Below are 20294 nucleotides of genomic sequence, written 5' to 3'. Positions count from 1 at the left end.
TCTCCTTGATGCAACAGCTGTGATGGGCTAAGAGGGAAGAAAATGTTATCTGGACTGAATACACTTTTCATGATGATAAACATCTCCTCTCAGCAATGAAATGCAGTTGAAAATTGGAGCTGCATTTGACTTAAATTCTGTTGAATATATAAGTCCCAAACCGCTTCTCACCCCTCAAAATAAATATAAGCAATTGACCTAACTTGGGCTTGTGTTGACACATCCAGAGTAACTTGTCAACTCTCTGCTACCTTAACTTTAGAGGTGGGAAGAAGGTTTTTGTTTGTCTTGGGTTTTAATTTCTCTCTCTCTCTCTTGCAGGAATAATGGGCAACCAAATGAGTGTCCCACAAAGAGTCGAAGACCAAGAGAATGAATCAGAGATAGACACTAACAAGGTAGGTAGCTATGCTCACCGGGTGATTCGCCACTAGCAGGTGGATTTGGGAACGATGGCAAAATGGCCTGTTCAGAGCTCATCACACAGACATTATTGATGAGGATGATGTGCTGATATTCCCATGGAACAGTTGTATTCAAGTGCAGTCGGAGTCAAACCTCCAGAATCCATCAAGGAGCTTGTTCAAGATGGCGGACTCCACCTAAGCCCCGCCTCCTCCCCCAGGCTTACTGAATCCAAGACTGCAAGGCCGGGAGTCTATGCAACCTGCGTCTTTAAGGACCTCCAAGGTGCATCCCATGGGGCTCATTTTGTACCTACTCGCAGGTGGTTCTCCACTGTGGGTGATTTTGCCTGCCCCTACCAGGGGACACTTGGCAATGTCTGGAGACATTTTTGATTGTTGCAACTCAGCGCTGCTGATCTAGTGGGTGGAGTCCAGAGATGCTGCTTCACGGTGCACAGGAAAGCCCGTGCAACAGAGAGCCACCTGGCCCCAAACATCACTGGTGCCTGGGATGGGGAACCCAGGGGAGGGTCGGCAATGGGCCGGCTTGGCTGCACATGGGGATCATCTGAGGTATTAAAAGATTGTGATGCCGGAATAGCACCCTAGACCAATTGAATCAGAATCTGTGTGGGAGTGAGGGCAGGCAGCCACATTTTTAGAGCGTCTCAGCTGCTGCCAGTGTAGCCAAGGTGGGGAGCCGAGTTCAGGAACCCTTCCTTCAGGAGCCTGCTCTGGAGGGCTGAGGCCAGGGACTCCCAATCACTGCTCCTTGGATCTTCTACGACCCAGTCGCAGAAAGCCTACACTTCCACTATCCAGTGCTTCTGAATTCGATTCCATGTAAGACTTGGAGCCCGGTTAAACATGGACACCTCTGTAGGAGGCAGATAGTACCTACGAACTAATGTTGAGAATATCGTTGGAGAATCGCTGCTCAGAAGAGGCTGGATTTGGAGAAATGGGCTAAAACTCCTGTGCCTGTGTACTGGGGGCCAAGCCTGCCTGTGTAGTATGTCATCTGGAAAAGTTTTGCTGTCTGGCCCCACCGACAGCAACCAAAACACAACATCTGGATTAGCCTCAGGCATCAGGAGTCTCTCAAGCTCCCAAGCGACTCCTAGTCTGGGAGCCTCTGGCCTCTAGGAGCTCAGCAGTGACAAAAGTCAGTGAAGGGGGCAGGCAGGGCCCCCGGAGGAACGGAGACCAAGGGTCTATTTGGAAATGGCTGGCTCTGGCCAACAGGTATCATCCAGATGTCCCCAGAGTCTGGTTTTTCATTCGTAGTTAGAAAACAGTGTGAAAGAAAGCTCATTTTTAAAGATTGGCAACTGATTCCCAAAGACTTGAAAACAAAAACTCTGTAAGTCAAATAAACCAAATCGGCACATCCAGGATTGCCCCTGGGGGATGCCAGTTATGAGCTCGGGGCCAGACTGTCACATGGGTTAGACGTTTCCTTTTTGTGATTTTTTTTAATGTTTATTTATTTATTTGGAGAGAGAGAGATCGAGAACAAGGGGTGGGGGGGAGGGGCAGAGAAGAGGGTCACCAATGATCCGGAGCAGGCTCCGCACTGTCACCACAGAGCCCGACACAGGGATTGAACTCACGAACCGTGAGATCACGGCCTGATCTGAAGTCGGACGCTTAACCGACTGAGCCACCCAGGGGCCCCTCTTTCTTGTGATTTCTTGGGAGGGTTGATAATCTGATTCAAGACCACAGGCTTATTTTAAACAATGAGACCATTACAAACACATGAAGAAAGGGACAAGCCTTCTGTGTCCGCCCCAGGAGGTTCCCACCTTCAGGAGCTGCCATTCAGTCTTCTGCTTTTCTTCTGTGCACTTACCAATCTATAGAATAGGCTTAGCAAAATCCCCTACCACGTGCAGAGTACTTAGCGCATAATCAATATCCAATTAATGCCAACTATTAGTGGTATAATGTAGATGGTCTTATCACTAAAATAGCGCCAAGCAACTTACCTTCTCTCTCGTAACATTTTTCTTTCTGTCCGAGTATATTCGTATGTATGCACGCACACATATATACGTAAGCATAAAAGCTTTTAAAATATTTGCAATAAATAACAAGAGGAAAAACTGTCAGGGCAGTGGCCTGAAATTGGAAAGAGGTTCCAGTGAAGACGGAGGGAGTGGGTGTGGAACGGAACCGAAAGCAACGGAGAACTTCCTGTATTTGACAAGTTTGTTGACTAAAGGTCCGGCTGGGGACGGCACCGTGTGTGCAGGAAAGCGGCACGCAGTTAACCTCACAGGGTGAGGAATCGGTGTGTCAAGTTCTCATTCCCCACTGGTTGGATGAGTGGCCCCAGATAGCCTGGGCGTCCCGTTTGTACGTTGGGGTCCCTCCTGCCTGTGTCTGTGGGGCTCACCGAGATGAATGGGTTATGTAGCTTCTCGGAGGCAGGATGGGAAGCTGGGTAGTCTCTGGAAACACAGCCTTTAAATTAAGTTTAATTTGGTGATGCGCCCTGTGGCCGTGAGTTTCTTCCTTGACTTCTGATTTTCCCCCAAAGACTTGACTCCTAATGCCAGAACCAATGTTCTGTTCCAGGCGGCGTCTGAGAGTAGATGCGCACAAAACGGGGTGCCGGTGATCATATCAACCCGCGACATTCCTTGCTATGATGAAGGTCAGTGCCATCTGGGAAGTGAGCCGCTCCCCTTGGGGTGGGGAGGGATCTGCCCATCCTGTTTACGGTGAAAAGAAAATGCAAGGCTTGAAGCCACAGGCTGGCTTTGAAAACATTTGTATTCGTGTCCTGGGGCTGCCCTGACAGTGTCACAAACTGGGTGGCTTAAGCGACAGAAATGTGTTGTCTCACAGCACTGGAGGCCAGAAGTCTTTTCTTCCGATTGTATTCACTTTTATTAAAAAGTAAAACCACAGAAACAAAAATGAACGTACAAACAATGAGACGGGGCGGGCAGAGCTGGGGGAACCGCCTAGGTAGGAGAGAACATGAACACAGTGATGGAGATCCCAGCTAGGGGACAGTCCTCCATACCGTGGACGATCCTCGTTACCACAGCATCACCACGTGGGCAGCGTGGAGCCTTCTGAGCACCAGCGAGGGACAATCTGTTCTCTGTCTCTGTCCTGCCTTCTGGCAGCCTCAGGCGTTCGGTGGCTTCTGGATGGTATTCTCTCTACGCATGCTTGTCTGCGTGTCCAGATTTCCCCTTTCATAAGGACACAGTCACATGGGATTGGTGTCCACCCTAATTGGCCTCATCTTAACTTGGTCATTTGCAAAGACCCTGTTTCCAAATGGAGTCACAGGCACTGGGGGATACAGTTCAACTCTGAACAGCACCCACTCCTTCTGATATTCACAACCACTGGAAGGGGCCAAGGATCTACAGCAGATGAGATAAAAGCCAGAGTGAAAATGATAAGAGGTGGGCATTTGGGTCAGACATACCTGGTTAAAATCGTTGCCGGTAACCGACTAGCTCTGTGACCTGAAGGAGTCATCTGACTTTTTTTTTTAATGTTTATTTATTTGTCGGGGGGGAGGGGTGCAGAGAGAGAGGGGGACAGAGGACCTGAAGCAGGTTCTGCGCTGACAGCAGAGAGCCCGACGCGGGGCTCGAACTCACAAACCTCGAGATCAGGACCTGAGCTGAAGTCGGACACTTAACCTCCTGAGCCATCCAGGCAACCCGAGTGATCTGACTTTCAAAACCCGGATTTTCTCACCTCTCCTGTGGGGATAAGAACACCTACCTCGCAAAATTCCTGAGAGCGTTAAAGGAGACCGTCCATGAAGTATTTACATATCACCCAGCACGTAGGAACTCCGCAGAAACTGGTAAAGGATACAGGCCACAGAATTTTCTCTACACCAGGGCAGTTTTAAAATGGGACAGTATACTTACCTGTGTTATTTTATCCTGCAATATAAGACTATAAATTCAGTGCATCAAAAGTGGCTGGGTTCCACTACGCAGAGAATATGTACATAACTACATGAGAAGAAGTGGCAAAGGGCAAGAACTCTGGAATCAAACTGTTGGCTTTGCCGCCTACCAGCCGTGTGACCTTAAGCAAGCTACTCAACTTCTCTGGACCTCAGTCTCCACGTCTCTAAAGTGGGAAAACGACAGTACCTACAACACAAGTGTCCGATTTAATAAAGCACGTATTTCAGTCCTTGCCGCGTAGCAAGTGCTGTAAGTCTTAACTGCCATCATTATTATTTTATGATGATGGTTGCGGTCATTTGCATGTAAGTTTCTGGGGTCCCGTTTCCTCTTCTGAACAATGAGGAAGTGTTTTATTACTGGTTCTGGGGGTTTTAGAATTTCCTAGGGTAAGGGGGAGAACTCCTTTCTTTATACTCTACTACTCACACCACATCTGACTTCACAGATGCCCACTAAGCCGAGACAGCAGGTGGGTGTCCCTTACGTCAGCGCGGTGCCCGCTCTGTCTACCTAAAGTTCACATCAGCCTCCGTGGGCGTAAGCCTCAGTCCCACCAGATTTCCGTTGCCGGTTGCAGGCAGGGGGCCCCCAGGCTACCCACGGGCTCCCATCCTACTTGGCTACAAGTCAGAGATTCCCATGACCCCCCTCCTCACCTCCTCAGGTTCAGTTATCTGCTAGCATGGCTCACAGAACTCAGGGAAACAATTTACTTGCTAGGTTGCCAGTTTATTATACAAGGATTCAACTCAGGAGCGGCCAGATGGAAGGAACGCAGAGGGCAGGGTGGGAGGGCTCCGAGGGAGTAGGGAGTAGGAGGGGGAAACTTCCATGCCTTGTCTGGGCACACCACCCTCCCATGCCTCCCCCCCCCCATGTGTTCACCAGTCCAGTTCTCCCAACCCTGTGCTTCAGGGAGTTTTGTGCATGCCTTATTACTCAGGCACGATTGATTAAGCCATTGGCCATTGGTGATTGAACTCGATAATCCAACCACTCCCCCCTCCCCAGAGAGGGGGGAAGGGGCTGAAAGTTCCAACCTTCCAATCACAAAGCTAGTTCCCATGGCAACCGGGGCCCCCATCCTTAGGGGCCTTCCAAAGTCACCTCATTAGCATAAATTCAGACGTGGTTAAAAGGGGCTGGGCTTGTGATGACTACCAAAAGACATCTCCATGGCTCTTATCTTTCATAAATTGTAGGAGTTCTGGGCCAGGAACGGGGTTGAAGACCAAATATGGATTTCTTATTCTATATTACCATATCATTCCCGAGGGGTTTCTTAAAAGCTTAGGGATGCCAGGTCTCCTCCAGTAGCCTCTGTCCACCATTAACCTAAGGCTGGGAGCTTTCGAGAGGATTCTGACACGCAGCCAGGATTGGCAACCACTGGCTGAGACAAGGTCCCAAGTTTCCTCCTGCCTTTAAACCTTGTGGGTCAAACTTACACTTTGATATACACAAAATGGATCGCACATACAGCCACGACCTCGGACGGGACTGGTGTGCAAGCTGGCCACTGAGAGGCACGGGCTTTGAAGTGAGAACCGTACCGTTTACATAATTTACAAACCGTAGATGTTTGTTCTTGAGAAACTGAGAGGCGTTGAGAATATAATGTGCCCCCCAGAAATCGCTTTCTCTATCATAACGATATTACCATTCTCCTGCTTTTAGTATAGGGCACAAGGTCAAGGCGCGCGTACGAAGAAGAACACAGTGTTTGGGAATTGAGGAAGTCCCCGCGCCCCCACCTTCCTCCCTTGGTCCCTCCCTCCCTCCTTGTCTACCTCTTTCCCTGCTTTCCTCCCCCGACAAATACATAGTCTTCCTACAAGGAAGAAAACAGGTAACAGAAATACAGGACAACAGTCTGGAAGAGCATATTGCTGTGACCTACACGTGACAAGGGACACAGAGAAAGAGAATGGCATTTTGGTGAGGCATGAGTTGGTTGTATTTAGCTCTATTACCCTGCAGCCTTCCTTTCAACTTATCTGGCACCCGCCGGAGAATCTGTAAAGAGTTTAGATTAATCCTCTGAGGTCAGAATTCTGCCTGTCATTCATTGACAACTTGAGCCCAGCGCAACTCGCTTTGGAGTGATTATCCCATTTAATGAGGAAGGCGGCCTGTTCCCGCCCTCTTGCTGTTTTCGCCAGGTTATTAACTGAGTTATAATTTTCAATGCAGTTTTTAAGGGGGTATAAAAGTAGGATTACGGGGGACTTTTTTTTTTTATCCTTTCGACAGAATTCTCTGACCATATCTTTTGAGACACCATCTGTTTTCATCTCTGGCGATGTGTACGTATACACATGCCCGTAGAAAAAAGTCACCAGAGAAACAGATAAATGGGATTCTGAGTGACTGTTTTCTTTCTTTTTATCTAGATTTCCCCCACTTTTTTCCTATTATGATGAAACAGTTCATCGCCATGCAGGAACGTTTCCTGTGAGGGCTTACTAAGAAGCAGGGGTGGGGGTGACTGGGCGCACAGCCTAGGAAGCCAGGGTGCTAAATTTGAATTGTGGCTCAGTTGCGTGAGCTTGGGCAAGTTTCTGAGCCTCTGTCCTTTCATCTGTAGAACTGGAACGATACTACTGGTAGAACCAAGCTTTTAAGGACCATTGTGAGGCTGAAATGGGTTGACAGGCATGAAATACTGAGCATCGCGCCTGGGATGTGGTGAACATGTGGGGAACGTGACTTGTTCTGGGTTGGAGTCAATGCTGATGCTCAAAGAGGTTGTCATTACAGTTGGAAGTCAACTGGATTATCTCCAGCGTAACTTTTATACCCGGGTGGGCCCAATGTCCTCTCGAGGGTCCTTATGAGGGGGAGGCAGGAGGGTCAAAGTGAGAGAGGGTGACGAGAGGGATGGAAACAGACACAGATTCTGGAAGATTCTGCAGTGCTGGCCTCGATGTGAAGAGAGGGGCCGTGAGCCAAGGAAAGCAGGGGGCCTCTCAAAGCTGCAAAGAGCAAGGAAGCAGATTCTCCCCTAGAGCATCCAGAAGCTGACCCATTTCCGACTTCTGACCTTCAGCATTGTAAGATAATATATCCGTGTTGTTTTAAGGCACAAAAATCGTGGTGGTTTGTTACAGCATCAATAGAAAACTAATGTGAGTGCACTCACGCCTTATTTTTTTTTAATGTTTTTATTTTTGAGAGTGAGCACCTGCACAAGTGGGGGAGGGGCAGAGAGAGAGAGAGAGAGAGAGAGACAGACAGACAGACAGACAGAATCCAAAGCAGGCTCCAGGCTCTGAGTCGTCAAGCAGAGAGCCCCACACGGGGGCTGGAACCCACAAACCTGGTGATCATAACCTGAGCCGAAGTTGGACGTGTAATGGACTGAGCCACCCAGGCGTCCCCGCGCTCACAGTTTAGAGTCTAACAGACCTGAGCTAATGTCCTTGCTCTGCCACTCACTAGCTGTGCAACCTTGGCAAGGAATTTGCAATCTCAGAGAGTCATCTGTAAAATGGGAATAATGACAGTAACTTCGGAGAGAGCGAGAAGAACAGTGGCTGGCCCAGGGTAAATGTGAGGAAATACAGGAGACGGGAGAGGCTGATGAGCAGAGTCTATAGTCATGTGTGTGCCGTATGTCCCACTTCACCCATCATGTCACCCGACCAGATTTCCCCACCTGTATACTTATGCCTAAAACCTCACTGATCTTTGGGGAAATAAAAATGCCTCCTTTTTCTCCTCCTTCAACTCGTTTCTATCAAATGTATCACATTAGTTCCTGCTTTAAAAAAAAAAAAAAAAACTGTTCAGTCCTCACTGCTATTGGATGGCAGAGACAAATGCATGATTTATCGGCCAGAACACATCATTTTTCAGAAACAGGAGACTGTCTCTGTTTCTCCTGGATAAGAAGTTTCCAAAATATTAACACCTTCCCTTTCGGCTCCTAGTCGATTGTTCCAAAAAAGAATTGCCTAATTTTGCTTTAAAAAATAAAGAAAATTAAAAAAAAAAAAAAAGGTGAATCATCTCATGGGATTAGAAATTCTTACTCGAGTCCCCCTGCCGATGCGACAACATAATGAATGAGAAGAGGCGCATCTGCCGATAGTGATGTTTGGACACAGTGTCATGGGAGGCCCCAGGCCAAAACTCAGAGCTCCCCGAGAGGGGGAGAACGTGGGACCCACATCACTGGTCGGGAGGGGAGCAACTACATGTGTCCTTTGAGCATCTGAGCACTATTAACCCCCCAGTTGGCCTGTTTTTTAAATCTCTTCCCGACACGCAAATAAAAGTCCCTGAGAAGGGGGGCGAGCCTTCCCCTTGTGGTTGTAGCGAACAAATGCACCACGGCAACTAGGCCAGGGGCAGCCGAGGGGTGAGGAAAGGGGGCTGATGAGAAAGTTCCTAGACCCCGACGTGTGACGCCACAACGTAACCCTGACTCAGGAAACACCGCTTTTAATTGTAACAGGAAGTGGCGGGGTGGGAGGGGCTCCACAGCGTTTCAGCGCGACACCAAACAAGCGTGCCCGTGAGGTCACTGCTGCTCACAGGAGGGCTGCCACCGCCCCGACACCACATCCTCACACGATGGGATCCAAAAGCAGGAAGAGAAAGGCCAAGAACAAAACAAAACGAAGCAGAAAACCCACCAACAAACCATAATAGGAAGAGAAAGGTGAAGATCGGCCGCCATTTTCCCCCCTTTTCTTAGCACGGAAAGAGCGACCTTTCCCAGAAGCCCCTGCCCCCAGTAGGCATCCTCTTTCATCTCATTGGCGGAACCAGGTCACGGGGCCACGCTGGTCACGTGGCCAGGCTAGCCGCACGGAATGCTGGGAGGCCCGCATCTCTGGGCAGCAAGGGAAGAAAACGGGGCCGGTGTGGGTAGGCCGTGGGGAGGGTAAGTGCCTGCCAGCGTGGATCTGAGAGAATTATAGCAGAGCAATCGAGAGCAGCACACATCTTTACTCAGGCCTTGCAGAAGACGTGAAAGGGCTCTAGCTCGTCTCCCAAGCCTCCCTTTCCCCTCTTCTCCCCACATGTGCTATAGATTTTCCCACCCAACAAGCTCTTTATCCTCGGCGTGCACCTGAAATCCTGCTCTGCCCCCATCCACGCAGGCCCTTGTGTTCTTCTTCTGCCTTGCACGGCATCGCCTCTCGGTAGACCGCAGCAACCGAACGTTCGGGAAAACTGGCTCTCCCGGGGGGCGCCCAGCGGCTCCTTGCCCCTCCTCCCCCTTGGAAGCATGCCCTGGGAGGTCTCATCCCTGGTGCTTTTTCTCACCAAAAACTCTAGTGGAGAATTTCTGTCGGATAAAGTCATCTTGCCTGTTACACTGTGGTGGTTGACCGTCTCCAGATATGCACACCCCGACTTCCTCCCCTCCCTGCCCCGAATCATCCATGCCTCCCTGTTGTAGTTTTCTCGCATCGAATCTGGGCTGGCCTGGCCTGCGTAACCAATAATAGAGTGGAGAGGAGGACCCATGAACTCCAGGCCTAAGCCTTAAGAAGCCCTACAGCCTCTGCCTTTGTCTCTTGCAGCGGTAGCTCTGGGGGACGCTAATTGCCAGGTCGGAAGTCCAAGTACTCTGAGACTGCCCTGCTGGGGTGGGGAGAGCCCAAACTGGTCCCACGAAGAAGCCGTGGGGCAAGAAAGAGAGCAAGGCCCAGCGAGTCCCCAAACGTGCATCCAGCCCAGCCCAGGGCACATCCCTGGGCTACACAAACATGTACAAATGCCTCTCATGCAACCAGTACAATGTTTAATTCATTGTTTTTTGACAGCTACAAAATGTTTGAAGGTGGGGGTATGTTATAGTTCATTCAGCCATTACCCCCATGTTGGGCATTCATTATTTTTCTTTCTCTCCACTTTGAACGCTGTTGCAGTGAGTATTCTTGTACGTGGTTTTTTTTTTTTTTATCCTTTGCATTTGAGATAGTTTCTTCAAGAGCAGGTGCTTTCTCGACAGACCGCTTGAATCTGAGGCCTCGCCCCACCTCTTAGCAGCTGTGAGCTTAAACAAGAGACTTAAGTCCTCCATCGAATGGTGTTATGAAGAGTAAATAAGATAATGCTTGTAAATCCCTTTGCTTGGTGCCTGAAACAGTAAATGATGACCATTAAAATCATGGGGTTCCCAATTTTTAACGCACATTAAAATCACCAGGGGAATTTTGAAAATCCCATTACCGGGTCCCACCTAGAAGGAGTTAAATCGGAGGCTCCGGAGGGTAGGGCCCACGCATAAATCTTTTTTCAAGTTTCCCTGCGGGCATAAGGATTTTTCGAGGGGCTGACGTTCGGCAGCGTTAGAAACCGTTGGGAAGGCACTCGCACAGAAAATTCCTTAGTCAAACGTTTTTCAAAAATAAAACATGGGCAGTCCTGTTTTAAAGTCTCCCGGGACTTTTTGTCCCTACCGTGGCTGACACCTTGGACACAGCTTTTTGTTCCAGGGTTCCCACGGTCTGATTTCATTACCTTCCACTAACTTCCACGCGGCCACTGCCCACTGACACACAATCTGCTCGTGGCCTCTCTGGACTGCGAAGGATCCAGAACGGCACACTGGACCCCGAACGTAGAAACAGCGACATAGTTTCAGAAGCATGAGCAACGTGAACCTGACCTCCTCTTGACGGGGAGGCCACGACAGCCAGAATGAGACCCAGAGAAAGCGTGAAAAACAAAGAGAGAAACAGGATCGTCACGCGGGAGCTGAACTTCATTTCATTTCTCTTCCCCAGGGCGCACTTGAACCAGATCGTGACGCGGAATAAATGCGTCCACCATAGTTCTTATCCTCGAGTGGACTTTTCTAAATACCTTCCTTTCACATCCTTTTACCACACTGGGGAGAACTGGCCAACGCTCTTCGCTGAACAAAACTTAAAAAAAAAAAAAAAAATCAGTGAGACCAAAGAAATGCTAAGAAGCCCTAAAATTTCTGGAAGTCTAACAATCAAAGCAGCGTATTGGTGGGTGGGATCGGCTCTGCGCAGAGCCGACCTCAAAGACCAAACGTTTCGGAGAACAAGAGATGGGAAATGTGAACAGAGTCTGGCTGCATCTGTAGGTACAAAAGCTGTGATGCATAACTGACTCTCAGATGCCCCGACTCGCCGCGTCCGTCACCTTGAACAGCTCAGACCAGCAGATTCTAGGGCGCCAGCCCACACCTTGTGAGTCAGAAATGCTGGCGCTCAGAGCTCCGCTCAGCTTCGGGCTTGGCTTCCCTGGGGAATCCCTCAGCAGATAATAAGATGTTTCGGTGAAAGCCCCATTTTAGGGTTTTCAAAAGAAATTTCCCAATTCAAAAAAATCTAAACACCCTGTTGGGCCAACACCGTACTAGCCGCATTAGCAGATCTGGAAGTTGGCCACTTCTGAGAATGTAAAGTTGTTCTTCCTACTTTTTGTCTCTCAACGAAAGTAACTTTTAAAAAGGTGTGTGTGGGGGGGGGTGGTATCTGGGTGGCTCAGAGTCAGTGTCTGACTCTTGGTTTTGGCTCAGGTCGTGATCTCCCAGTTTGTGAGTTCAAGCCCTGTGTCTGGCTCTGTGCTGACAGCATGGAGCCTGCTTGGCATTCTGTCTCTCTCCCTCCCTCTCTCTCTCTCTGTCTCTCTCTGTCTCTCTCTCTGCCCCTCCTTCATTTTCTCTCTCTCTCAAAATAATTAAGTAACCTTTAAGAAAAAAGTGTGGGGGTGGGGGGAGCTGGGTGGCTCAGTCAGGTAAGCATCCCACTCTTGATCTTGGCTCAGGTCATGATCTCCCGGTTCGTGAGATCAAGCCCCACATCTGGCTTGGAGCGGAGTCCGCTTGGGATTCTCCACCTGTCTCTGCTCCTCGTCCACTAGTGTTCTCTTTCTGTCTCTCTCGAAATCAATCAATAAATAAACATTAAACAAAATCATCATTGGCAGCAGGCTCTCCCAGCTTGAAGCAACTAAACATTTAATAGCCAATTCTCAGTGTGCTTGCTTGGCCTCTGGGCCCACCAGGCCTCCTGTCCTTGCTAGAGCTCCTGTATATGTTGTCGCCAGGGAGGGACTGTATGGGCCGAAGGTCACCAGTGGCTCCCTCCCCTTTGAAGCTGCCTATGCACTTCATTCATGAGTCCTTTTCAAACCATCTCTATGCCAGCGTGGGGCTCGAACTTACAACCCGAGATCAAGAGTCACATGCTCTACCGACAGCCAGCCAGGCGCCCCGTGAGTCCTTTTTAAAATGACCTCTGAAGGGTACATCAACCCCAGGTGACTTAAAAAACTCAGACTCTCTGAGTTCACAGAGTTTGTGAATTTTTAAATGTTGATCTGTCTTACTAAATTATCCTCCAAGGAGACTGCCAAAATACACGACCACCAATGATATATGCAGCTGCTTTTCTCATAGTCTCCCCCTCCCTACGCAGGTTACTAAATGTCTCCTTTTTCACTGGGTTGATCGGTGGAAAACTAAGTCTCGTTGTAATTTTATTTTGCTCATATTTAACTATTCGTGAAGGTGAGCATCTTGTTTTGTGCTTGAAAGCCAGCTGTGTGTCTTTTCTCTGAACTGTGTGCTCACATTGGGGGTTCATTTGCCCATCCTGTTCCCCACTGTCTGATGTTGATTTATGCAGTGTCTCCTTTTTCAAAATTGAGATATAATTCATATACGACGAAATTCATCGTTTTAAAGTATACAGTTCAGGGGCTCCTGGGTGGCTCCGTCGGTTAAGCTGCTGACTCTTGATTTCGGCTCAGGTCACGATCTCACGGTTTGTGAGATCGAGGCCCATGTCAGGCTCTGTGCTGACAACGCGGAGCCTGTTTGGGATTCTGTCTCTCCTGCTCTCTATGCCCCACCCCCCCAAATGAATAAATAAACTTAAAAAAGAGATAAAGGATACAGTTCAGTGCTTTTGAGTATATCTACAAGGTAGAGCAACCATCCCCACTATCTAATTCCAGAACATTCTCAGCACCCCAACCAGAAACCCCGCACCCATTAGCAAGTCATTCCCCGTATCCCCTTCCCCCCAACTCCTGGCAACCACTAATCTGCTTTCTGTCTCTCTGGATTCGCCTCTTTTGGATGTCGCATGTAATCAGAATCATGTAATAGGCGGTATTTTATATCTGGGTTCTCTTACTTAGCGTCGCATTTTAAGGTTCACCCACGTGGAAAGTGTGTGGTCATGCTTCATTCTTTTACATGTCTGCATGTGACTCCACTGTCCGGACAGGCCACCTCCTGTTTATCCATTCGTCAGTTGATTGAGGTTTGGGCTGTTTCCACTTTCTCTGCTATTTTGAATAGTTCTGCTGTGAACTTTTGTGTACAAGTTCTTGTGCGGACGTACGTTTTCAATCTCTTGGTTACCTACCGAGGAGCAGAATTACCGGGTCACACGGTAACTCTGTCTAACTCACGAAGGAACTATTACACTTCTTTCCAAAACACCTGCACCGTTTTACATTCCCTCCAGCAACACATGCGGGTTCTGGTGGCTCCATGTCGTCGCCCACACTGGTTACTGTCTGTCTTTCTGACTATGGCCATCCTGGTGGGTGTGAATTGGTACCGTGTTCAGGTTTCGGTTGCCTTTCCCTGATGACTGATGCTGTGGAGCATCTTTTCATACGGGCCCTGATCGTTTCTGGAGAACACGATGTCTCCTGGATTCGTTTGCTTTTCCCGTTCTTCTTCCCTGAGCCTCTCGTCCCATAATGCCTTCTGGCTGGCTACTCTTAGTGCACCAGAGTCCCAGGCTCGTAATTGTCAATCTTCAGCAGTGTTCTTTGTGGCATGAATTCTACTCACCCCACCACCCATGTCCAAGGCTAACCTTTGGCGTTCCAACAGCTGAGGACCCTCATAGAATAATATGTGGCCTTTCCTGGTACATCTTTTACCATTTAAAATGTGCTTTATGTTATAGATCTGATCAGTGTCCTTGCTGCTTCACATCCCTGCTACCCTTGGGCGTGGGAGAGAGACACTCTGTTACTTTGCCGCTGAAATACGCATCTCTAGAGCCTATTTATGTATTTATTTTGAGAGAGAGAAAGAACGCAAGCAGGGGAGGTTCAGAGAGAGGGACAGAGAGAATTCCAAGTGGGCTGTGTACTGTCAGCATGGAGCCTGATGAGGGGCTTCAACCCACAAACCGTGAGATCATGACCTGAGCCGAAACCAAGAGTCAGATGCTTACCCTACTAAGCCACCCAGGCGGCCCTCTAGAACCCTTGTTTAGGAAGAAATCTGACAGTGTCTATTTTTAAAACTTAAGTGCACATTGATTTGGGAGCAGCAGTTCTACATTTTATAGAAATAAGGCACTAGTGGGGCACCTGGGTGGCTCAGTCAGTTAAGCATCCGACTTTGGCTCAGGTCATGACTCAAGTTCAAGGTCATGACTCATGAGTTCAAGTCATGAACTCATCAGGCTCTGTGCTGACATCAGGCTCTGTGCTGACAGCTCAGAACCTGTAGCCTGCTTTGGATTCTGTGTGCCTCTCTCTGTCTGCCCCTCTGCCACTCACACTCTGTCTGTCTGTCTGTCTGTCTCTCTCTCTCTCTCGGAAATAAACATTAAAAAATTTTAAAAAAAGAACTAGTTTAGGATTTTTGAACATGGAGGTTAATCTCAGTGTTGTTTGTAATAGAAATGGAAATGGAAACAATGACTTGAAAACTATCAGAATGTTCATTGATTAGGGCAATGGCTTAAATATCTTTTGGTGTGTGCATACTAAGGAATATTAGGCAGTGTTTTAAAAAATAAGATAGACTTGGACATATGGATTCTGAGGAATGACTATGTTTGTCTCAGTTTATTTAGGCTGCCCTAAAAAAATGCCACAGACTGGGGGCTGACACAACAACCATTTGTTTCGCGCAGTTTGGCAGGTTGGGAAGTCCAAGATCAAGATGCTGGCAGATTCCTTGTCTCGTAAGACCTTGCGTTGCAGAAGGCCATCTCTTCACTGTGTCCTCAAGCAGTGGAAGGGGCAAGGCAGCTCTCTGGGGCCTCTTTTATAAGGTCACTGATCGCATTCATGAGGACTCCACCCTCTCGATATAATCACCCCCCAAAGGCCCTGCCTCCTAACACCACCAGAATAGGGGTTAGGATTTCTGCCCGTGAGTTTTGCAGGGGCACACACGTTCAATCCATAACAATGATATATAAAAGCGATCAAAACCTACATCTGTTCTGACCCGATTTTTATAAAAACCAACAAGCCCCTGTCTACGTATATCTGGAACGCTTGTATGTATTTATACGAACATGGACAAAGCTTGATAAGCCACGCTGGGTTGCACACGCGAGTTACGTTGCCATGAGGGTGGAGGGTCTAGACAGAAAAAGAGAGTTAAGAGATAAATTGTTTTGGATAGTAAACCCACGTAGAGTGTGTCTTATTACCAAATGGAGAAAAAAAAAAAGAACAAAAAACAAAATCAAACATTAAATGCGTCTTTGAGTGATGATATTGGCTCCCATTGGAACGAAGGTGGTTTTGTGCTTGAATTATCTTTGTATGTTCCAGACTTTTGAAGCATATGAATCATAAGATATCTGTGAGCAGAGAGGAGAGTAGAAATTATGATCTTCACTAGTACGGTCTTGCACCACAGTGACAGGAGGTCACAGCTGACTTTCGCGAGAGCACGGGGTGAGGAGTTACCTTTTGCCCACATGATGTTGGAACCCAACATTTCAAGCCAGCATTTACCTCACTCGATGTTCAGACATGCCGTATCACGCCAAGGGTTGGGAACCTTCAGCTCTCAGATGCCCCCTAGCCCGTTCCTCCCTTTTATTTATGCTGGAATGTCTTGGTGAGGACATCGTGGCCTTTTCATATTGAGATGCAAAGCACGAAATGTGATCATGCCGTGAAATGTTCCAATCTAACATCTTCCTCCGAGCTATAAGTATCTGCCACATGAATCTTTATTTCAAGGCCTGTAAAACAACAAATGCATTTGCACAACACAGAAAGCCACAGTCGTTTGATGTGTCGTTTGACTCTTGCAGCGAGACCGCAGAAGGGTCATTTCGCAAAACATTTCGAGGTCTTCATCGGTTTTCCCAAGGGCCTCTCATTATCCTTTGACATTCAAGTAGAATTCTCTTTTGAAGAGCTTATTGGGTCGTCACCTAGTTTCGCTTCTACCTTCCTGTCTTCTTGGGTGAACTCTTTGAACTCTGCCTGTTTCTCACCCAACAAAACCACGCGTGTGATCTGAGTGGTACTTCCCAACACTCCACGAACTCCTGCATCTTCTGGAAGGTGTGCAATTCCCCTTTGCAAGTGGTGTGCGTCGTACATCCCCCGTACTTGTCCCTTCTCCTGATCGATCGGGGTATTGACACATAGGACGGCATTGCCCCGGAAGGGATGCCCGAGTGGGAGATGACCTTTGTAAGTGGACACTTTGTGAGTGAAATTATGATGATGGTTTCTTCAACCCTAACAGTCGCTAGGAGGATTTGGATAATGGAGTCTTAGAGGAGGAGAGCTCTTCCTCCCCCACCGCTAGTATCACAAGGGTTGTTCCTCTTGCGATGGTTATAGCCAGGTTCCCTTGGTGTTTGGTACGCCCCGGGCTCTGTGCTGCTGCCTTACCTGTTCCCTGACTTAATCCTGTTAGGAGCCAGGCACTTCTGGGGGCAGTGGAGACGCAGCTATGATCAAGACAGACCAGGTCTCTATCTACTTGCGCTTACGTTCTAATGGGGAAGAAGCAAGCAAGCGATGAATGAATGAGATCATTTCAGAGACTATGGAATGCTCTGCAGAGTCCAGAGAGGGAAGGGGTGAGTAGGAGGGTGGTCAAGGAAGACCTGACCTGAGACCTGAATGATAAGCAGGTAGCCATGGGAAGAAAGATGAGAAGGGAAGCATTCCCAGGTGGAAAGACCGACTAGTGCAGAGGGCTTCAGGTGGGGACGAGGTTGGTGTGTCGAGAGGAGGAACACGAGATGAGCTGAGGGTCTAGCTGGTGTCTTCCGTGGTAGAGTTTGGGCTGGATTTCAGTGGTGCTGAGGCCCCTCTTTGGATAGTTTTATGTAGATGAATGACATGATCTAATTTTTATTTAAAACAAAACAGAATCACACAGCAATGTTTCCCAGATGTGAGAAAGCACAGGCTTTTTTGTTGTTTTCGTGCATAGTGTTTTCTTGAAAATCCACTAATTCCATTAAGCAAACTTTGCTTTGTTCCCTCCCTCTCTTCTGTTCTTGCTTCTACTCCAACATGTCAGGGGGTTGAGCTTTGGAATCAGGCAAAACATGGGCTCACATCCTGCCTCCACCCTTAATACACCACTGTATTTAATATTTCAGAGTCCAACCGAGGTCCTCTGCTCCACCATCTAAGTTCTTAACAATTAAAAAGCCACTTGAAAAGTGACCTTACTTCTCAGAGCCTTGGTTTTCCCATCTGTAAAATGGGGGGGGGGGGTGATGATAGTACCTAACTTGTACCCTTCCTGTTATACATAAATAAAATGCTTCTCATTACATACAGCATTTACCATAATGGCTGGCATATGGGAAACGTCCACTAAATGTTAGAGATGGTGTTTACAGTGGCAGCGAGTGAAAATTTCAAAACTCTGGCACATGAAAAAAAAAACAACCCCAAAGATAATCCTTCCTCACAAAATCTGAAAAGAGACTGTGTGTGTGTGTGTGTGTGTGTGTGTGTGTGCGTTTAAACATACAGTAGAACTTTGAGGAAGCAGCTGTTTTGACTGAAAATACTTGCTACTTAGAAAATGATAAGCATTCCTGAAACTTCTCTGGCCCAGATTCTTAGATTTCTGAAGAGAAGTTAATTCCTATCATTACTACTTTTGAACGTCTTTCCAGAGCACTCGAAGTTTGTAGGTTAAACCATTGGAATAATTTTTTTTCTTATAACCTATGTTTAGAAATATGAAATAGTGATTATAGTAATAATATATATAGAACACACACACACACAAAACCTAATTTTTATTGAGGATCCACCACATACCCGCAAGCAGTAAAGCACTTTGTAGGAAGTATTTCATTTAATCCTAAAAACTCTTTGAAGAACGCACTATTATTTTCTTGCCCATTTTATAGGAAAATTGAGGCATAGAGATATAAAATAATTCACCCAGATCACAGTCAGGTCTTCCTCAACTTAAGATGGGGCTACCTCTCAGGGCGCCTGGGTGGCCCAATCAGTTAAGTGCCCAACTCTTGACTTCGGCTCAGGTCATGATCTCACAGTTTATGAGTTCAAGCTCTGCATCAGGCTCTGCGCTGACAGCATGGAGCCTGCTTGGGATTCTGTCCCCCTCTCTCTTCCCCTCGCCTGCTTGCTCTCCATCTCCCTCTCAAAATAAATAAAAATAAACCTAAAAAAAAGATAAATCCATTGTACACACTGAAAATGTATTTACTATACCCAACCTACTGACCATCATAATTTAGCCTAGCCTCCCTTAAACGTGCTCAGAGCATTGCCATTATCCTGCCGTTTGGTAAAAACATCTCACACAAAGCCTATTTGGTAATAAAGTGTTGAGTATGGCACGAAATGTGCTGAAAACTGCAGTGGAAGGGAGAGACGGGGTGGCTCTGTGGTAGGATGGCTGTCAGCCTACGGGTTGTTGACCTTCATGATTGCGTGGCTGTCGGGGAGCTGCCGCTGTCCAGCATCAGGAGAGAAGGGCGCCCCACGTGTCGCTAGCCCAGCAAAAGATCCAGGTTCAAAATTCCAAGTACAGTTTCCATTGAATGAGAATCACTTTTGCAACTCTGTAAAGTCGAAAAACACAAGTCCGATCGCTGCGAGTCGAGGACCATCTGTATTTAAATATTTTTGTAAATTTGTTTTAATGTTTATTTTTGAGAGAGAAGGAGAGACAGAGCATGAGCAAGGGAGGGGCAGAGAGAGAGGTAGACACAGAATCCGAAGCAGGCTCCAGGCTCCGAGCTGTCAGCCCAGAGCTCGATGCGGGGCTCGAACTCACAGACTGTGAGATCATGACCTGAGCCGAAGTCGGACGCTCAACCGACTGAGCCGCCCAGGTGCCCCAAAGACCATCTGTATTTAATATTTTAGAGTCAAACCGGGGTCCTCTGCTCCACCATCTAAGTTCTTAACAATTATGCTGAAAAGCCACTGGAAATAAGTTTTCAATCACATGTCTGCATAAGATGGCTTTCTTCTAAAAAGCCACACACATAATACAAAATGTATTTTCTGCAGTAGAAAGATCAAAATTTTCAGCCCTCCTAGATAGTTGGGGTCTGTCATGTGCGTTCTGCTTGATTCCTTTTTATCTTCCTTAAACTCTTACGCATTTTTTTCATGGAAAGTAAAATCTCTTTGGTATGTCATCTGTTTGTCTGCTTTAGGAGAAAACTTTTTATTGGAACCAGATTCAGGATGGGCTTCTCTCAAGATTTTTCATAGGAATTGAAAGCTGAGTTCCGATCATCTAGAAGGCACCGTTCAATTCTTTCCATAATAATGTGAGGACGCCATGTAAACAAAATTTATCTTTGCAACGGTATAAGACCTGTAACTCCAATGGGTCTTCTTCCTATTCATTCACAGATCGGATGTGTGTGTGTGTGTGCGTGTGTGTGTGTTGTGTGTGCATTTAAGTCGATATCTTAGGAAATATTTTCTTTCTTTTTTTTATTTTTTAAAAAACAATTTTTTAATGTTTATTTATTTTTGAGAGAGAAAGACAGAGCGTGAGCGGTGGAGGGGCAGAGAGATAGAGGGAGACACAGAATCCATGGAATTGGAAGCTGGCTCCAGGCTCTGAGCTGTCAGCACAGAGCCCAATGTGGGGCTTGACCTCACAAACTGCAAGATCATGACCTGAGCTGAAGTCAGACACCTAGCCGACTGAGCCACCCAGGCACCCCATGGAAAT

General features: G+C 47.5%; 1 protein-coding gene across 7 annotated transcripts in view; it reads left to right on the top strand.

Annotated features, from left to right (window-relative positions):
- The first annotated feature begins 321 nt into the window (after positions 1–321).
- BCAS1 (brain enriched myelin associated protein 1) overlaps positions 322–20294 on the top strand; it is a 91078-nt gene continuing 71105 nt past the window's right edge. For all 7 annotated transcript variants that reach the window (XM_086702527.1, XM_086702526.1, XM_086702522.1 and 4 more), the window contains exons 1-2: positions 322–398; positions 2991–3069. In XM_086702527.1, coding sequence (XP_086558653.1) covers positions 327–398; positions 2991–3069 — 151 coding nt within the window. In that variant the 5' untranslated portion in view covers positions 322–326. The remainder of the gene's footprint in view (positions 399–2990; positions 3070–20294) is intronic.

Source organism: Puma concolor, chromosome A3 (genome assembly GCF_028749965.1).
Source record: "Puma concolor isolate L17-30 chromosome A3, mPumCon1.1.hap2, whole genome shotgun sequence".
NCBI lineage: Eukaryota > Metazoa > Chordata > Mammalia > Carnivora > Felidae > Puma > Puma concolor.
This window is presented reverse-complemented; position numbering and strand designations above follow the sequence as displayed.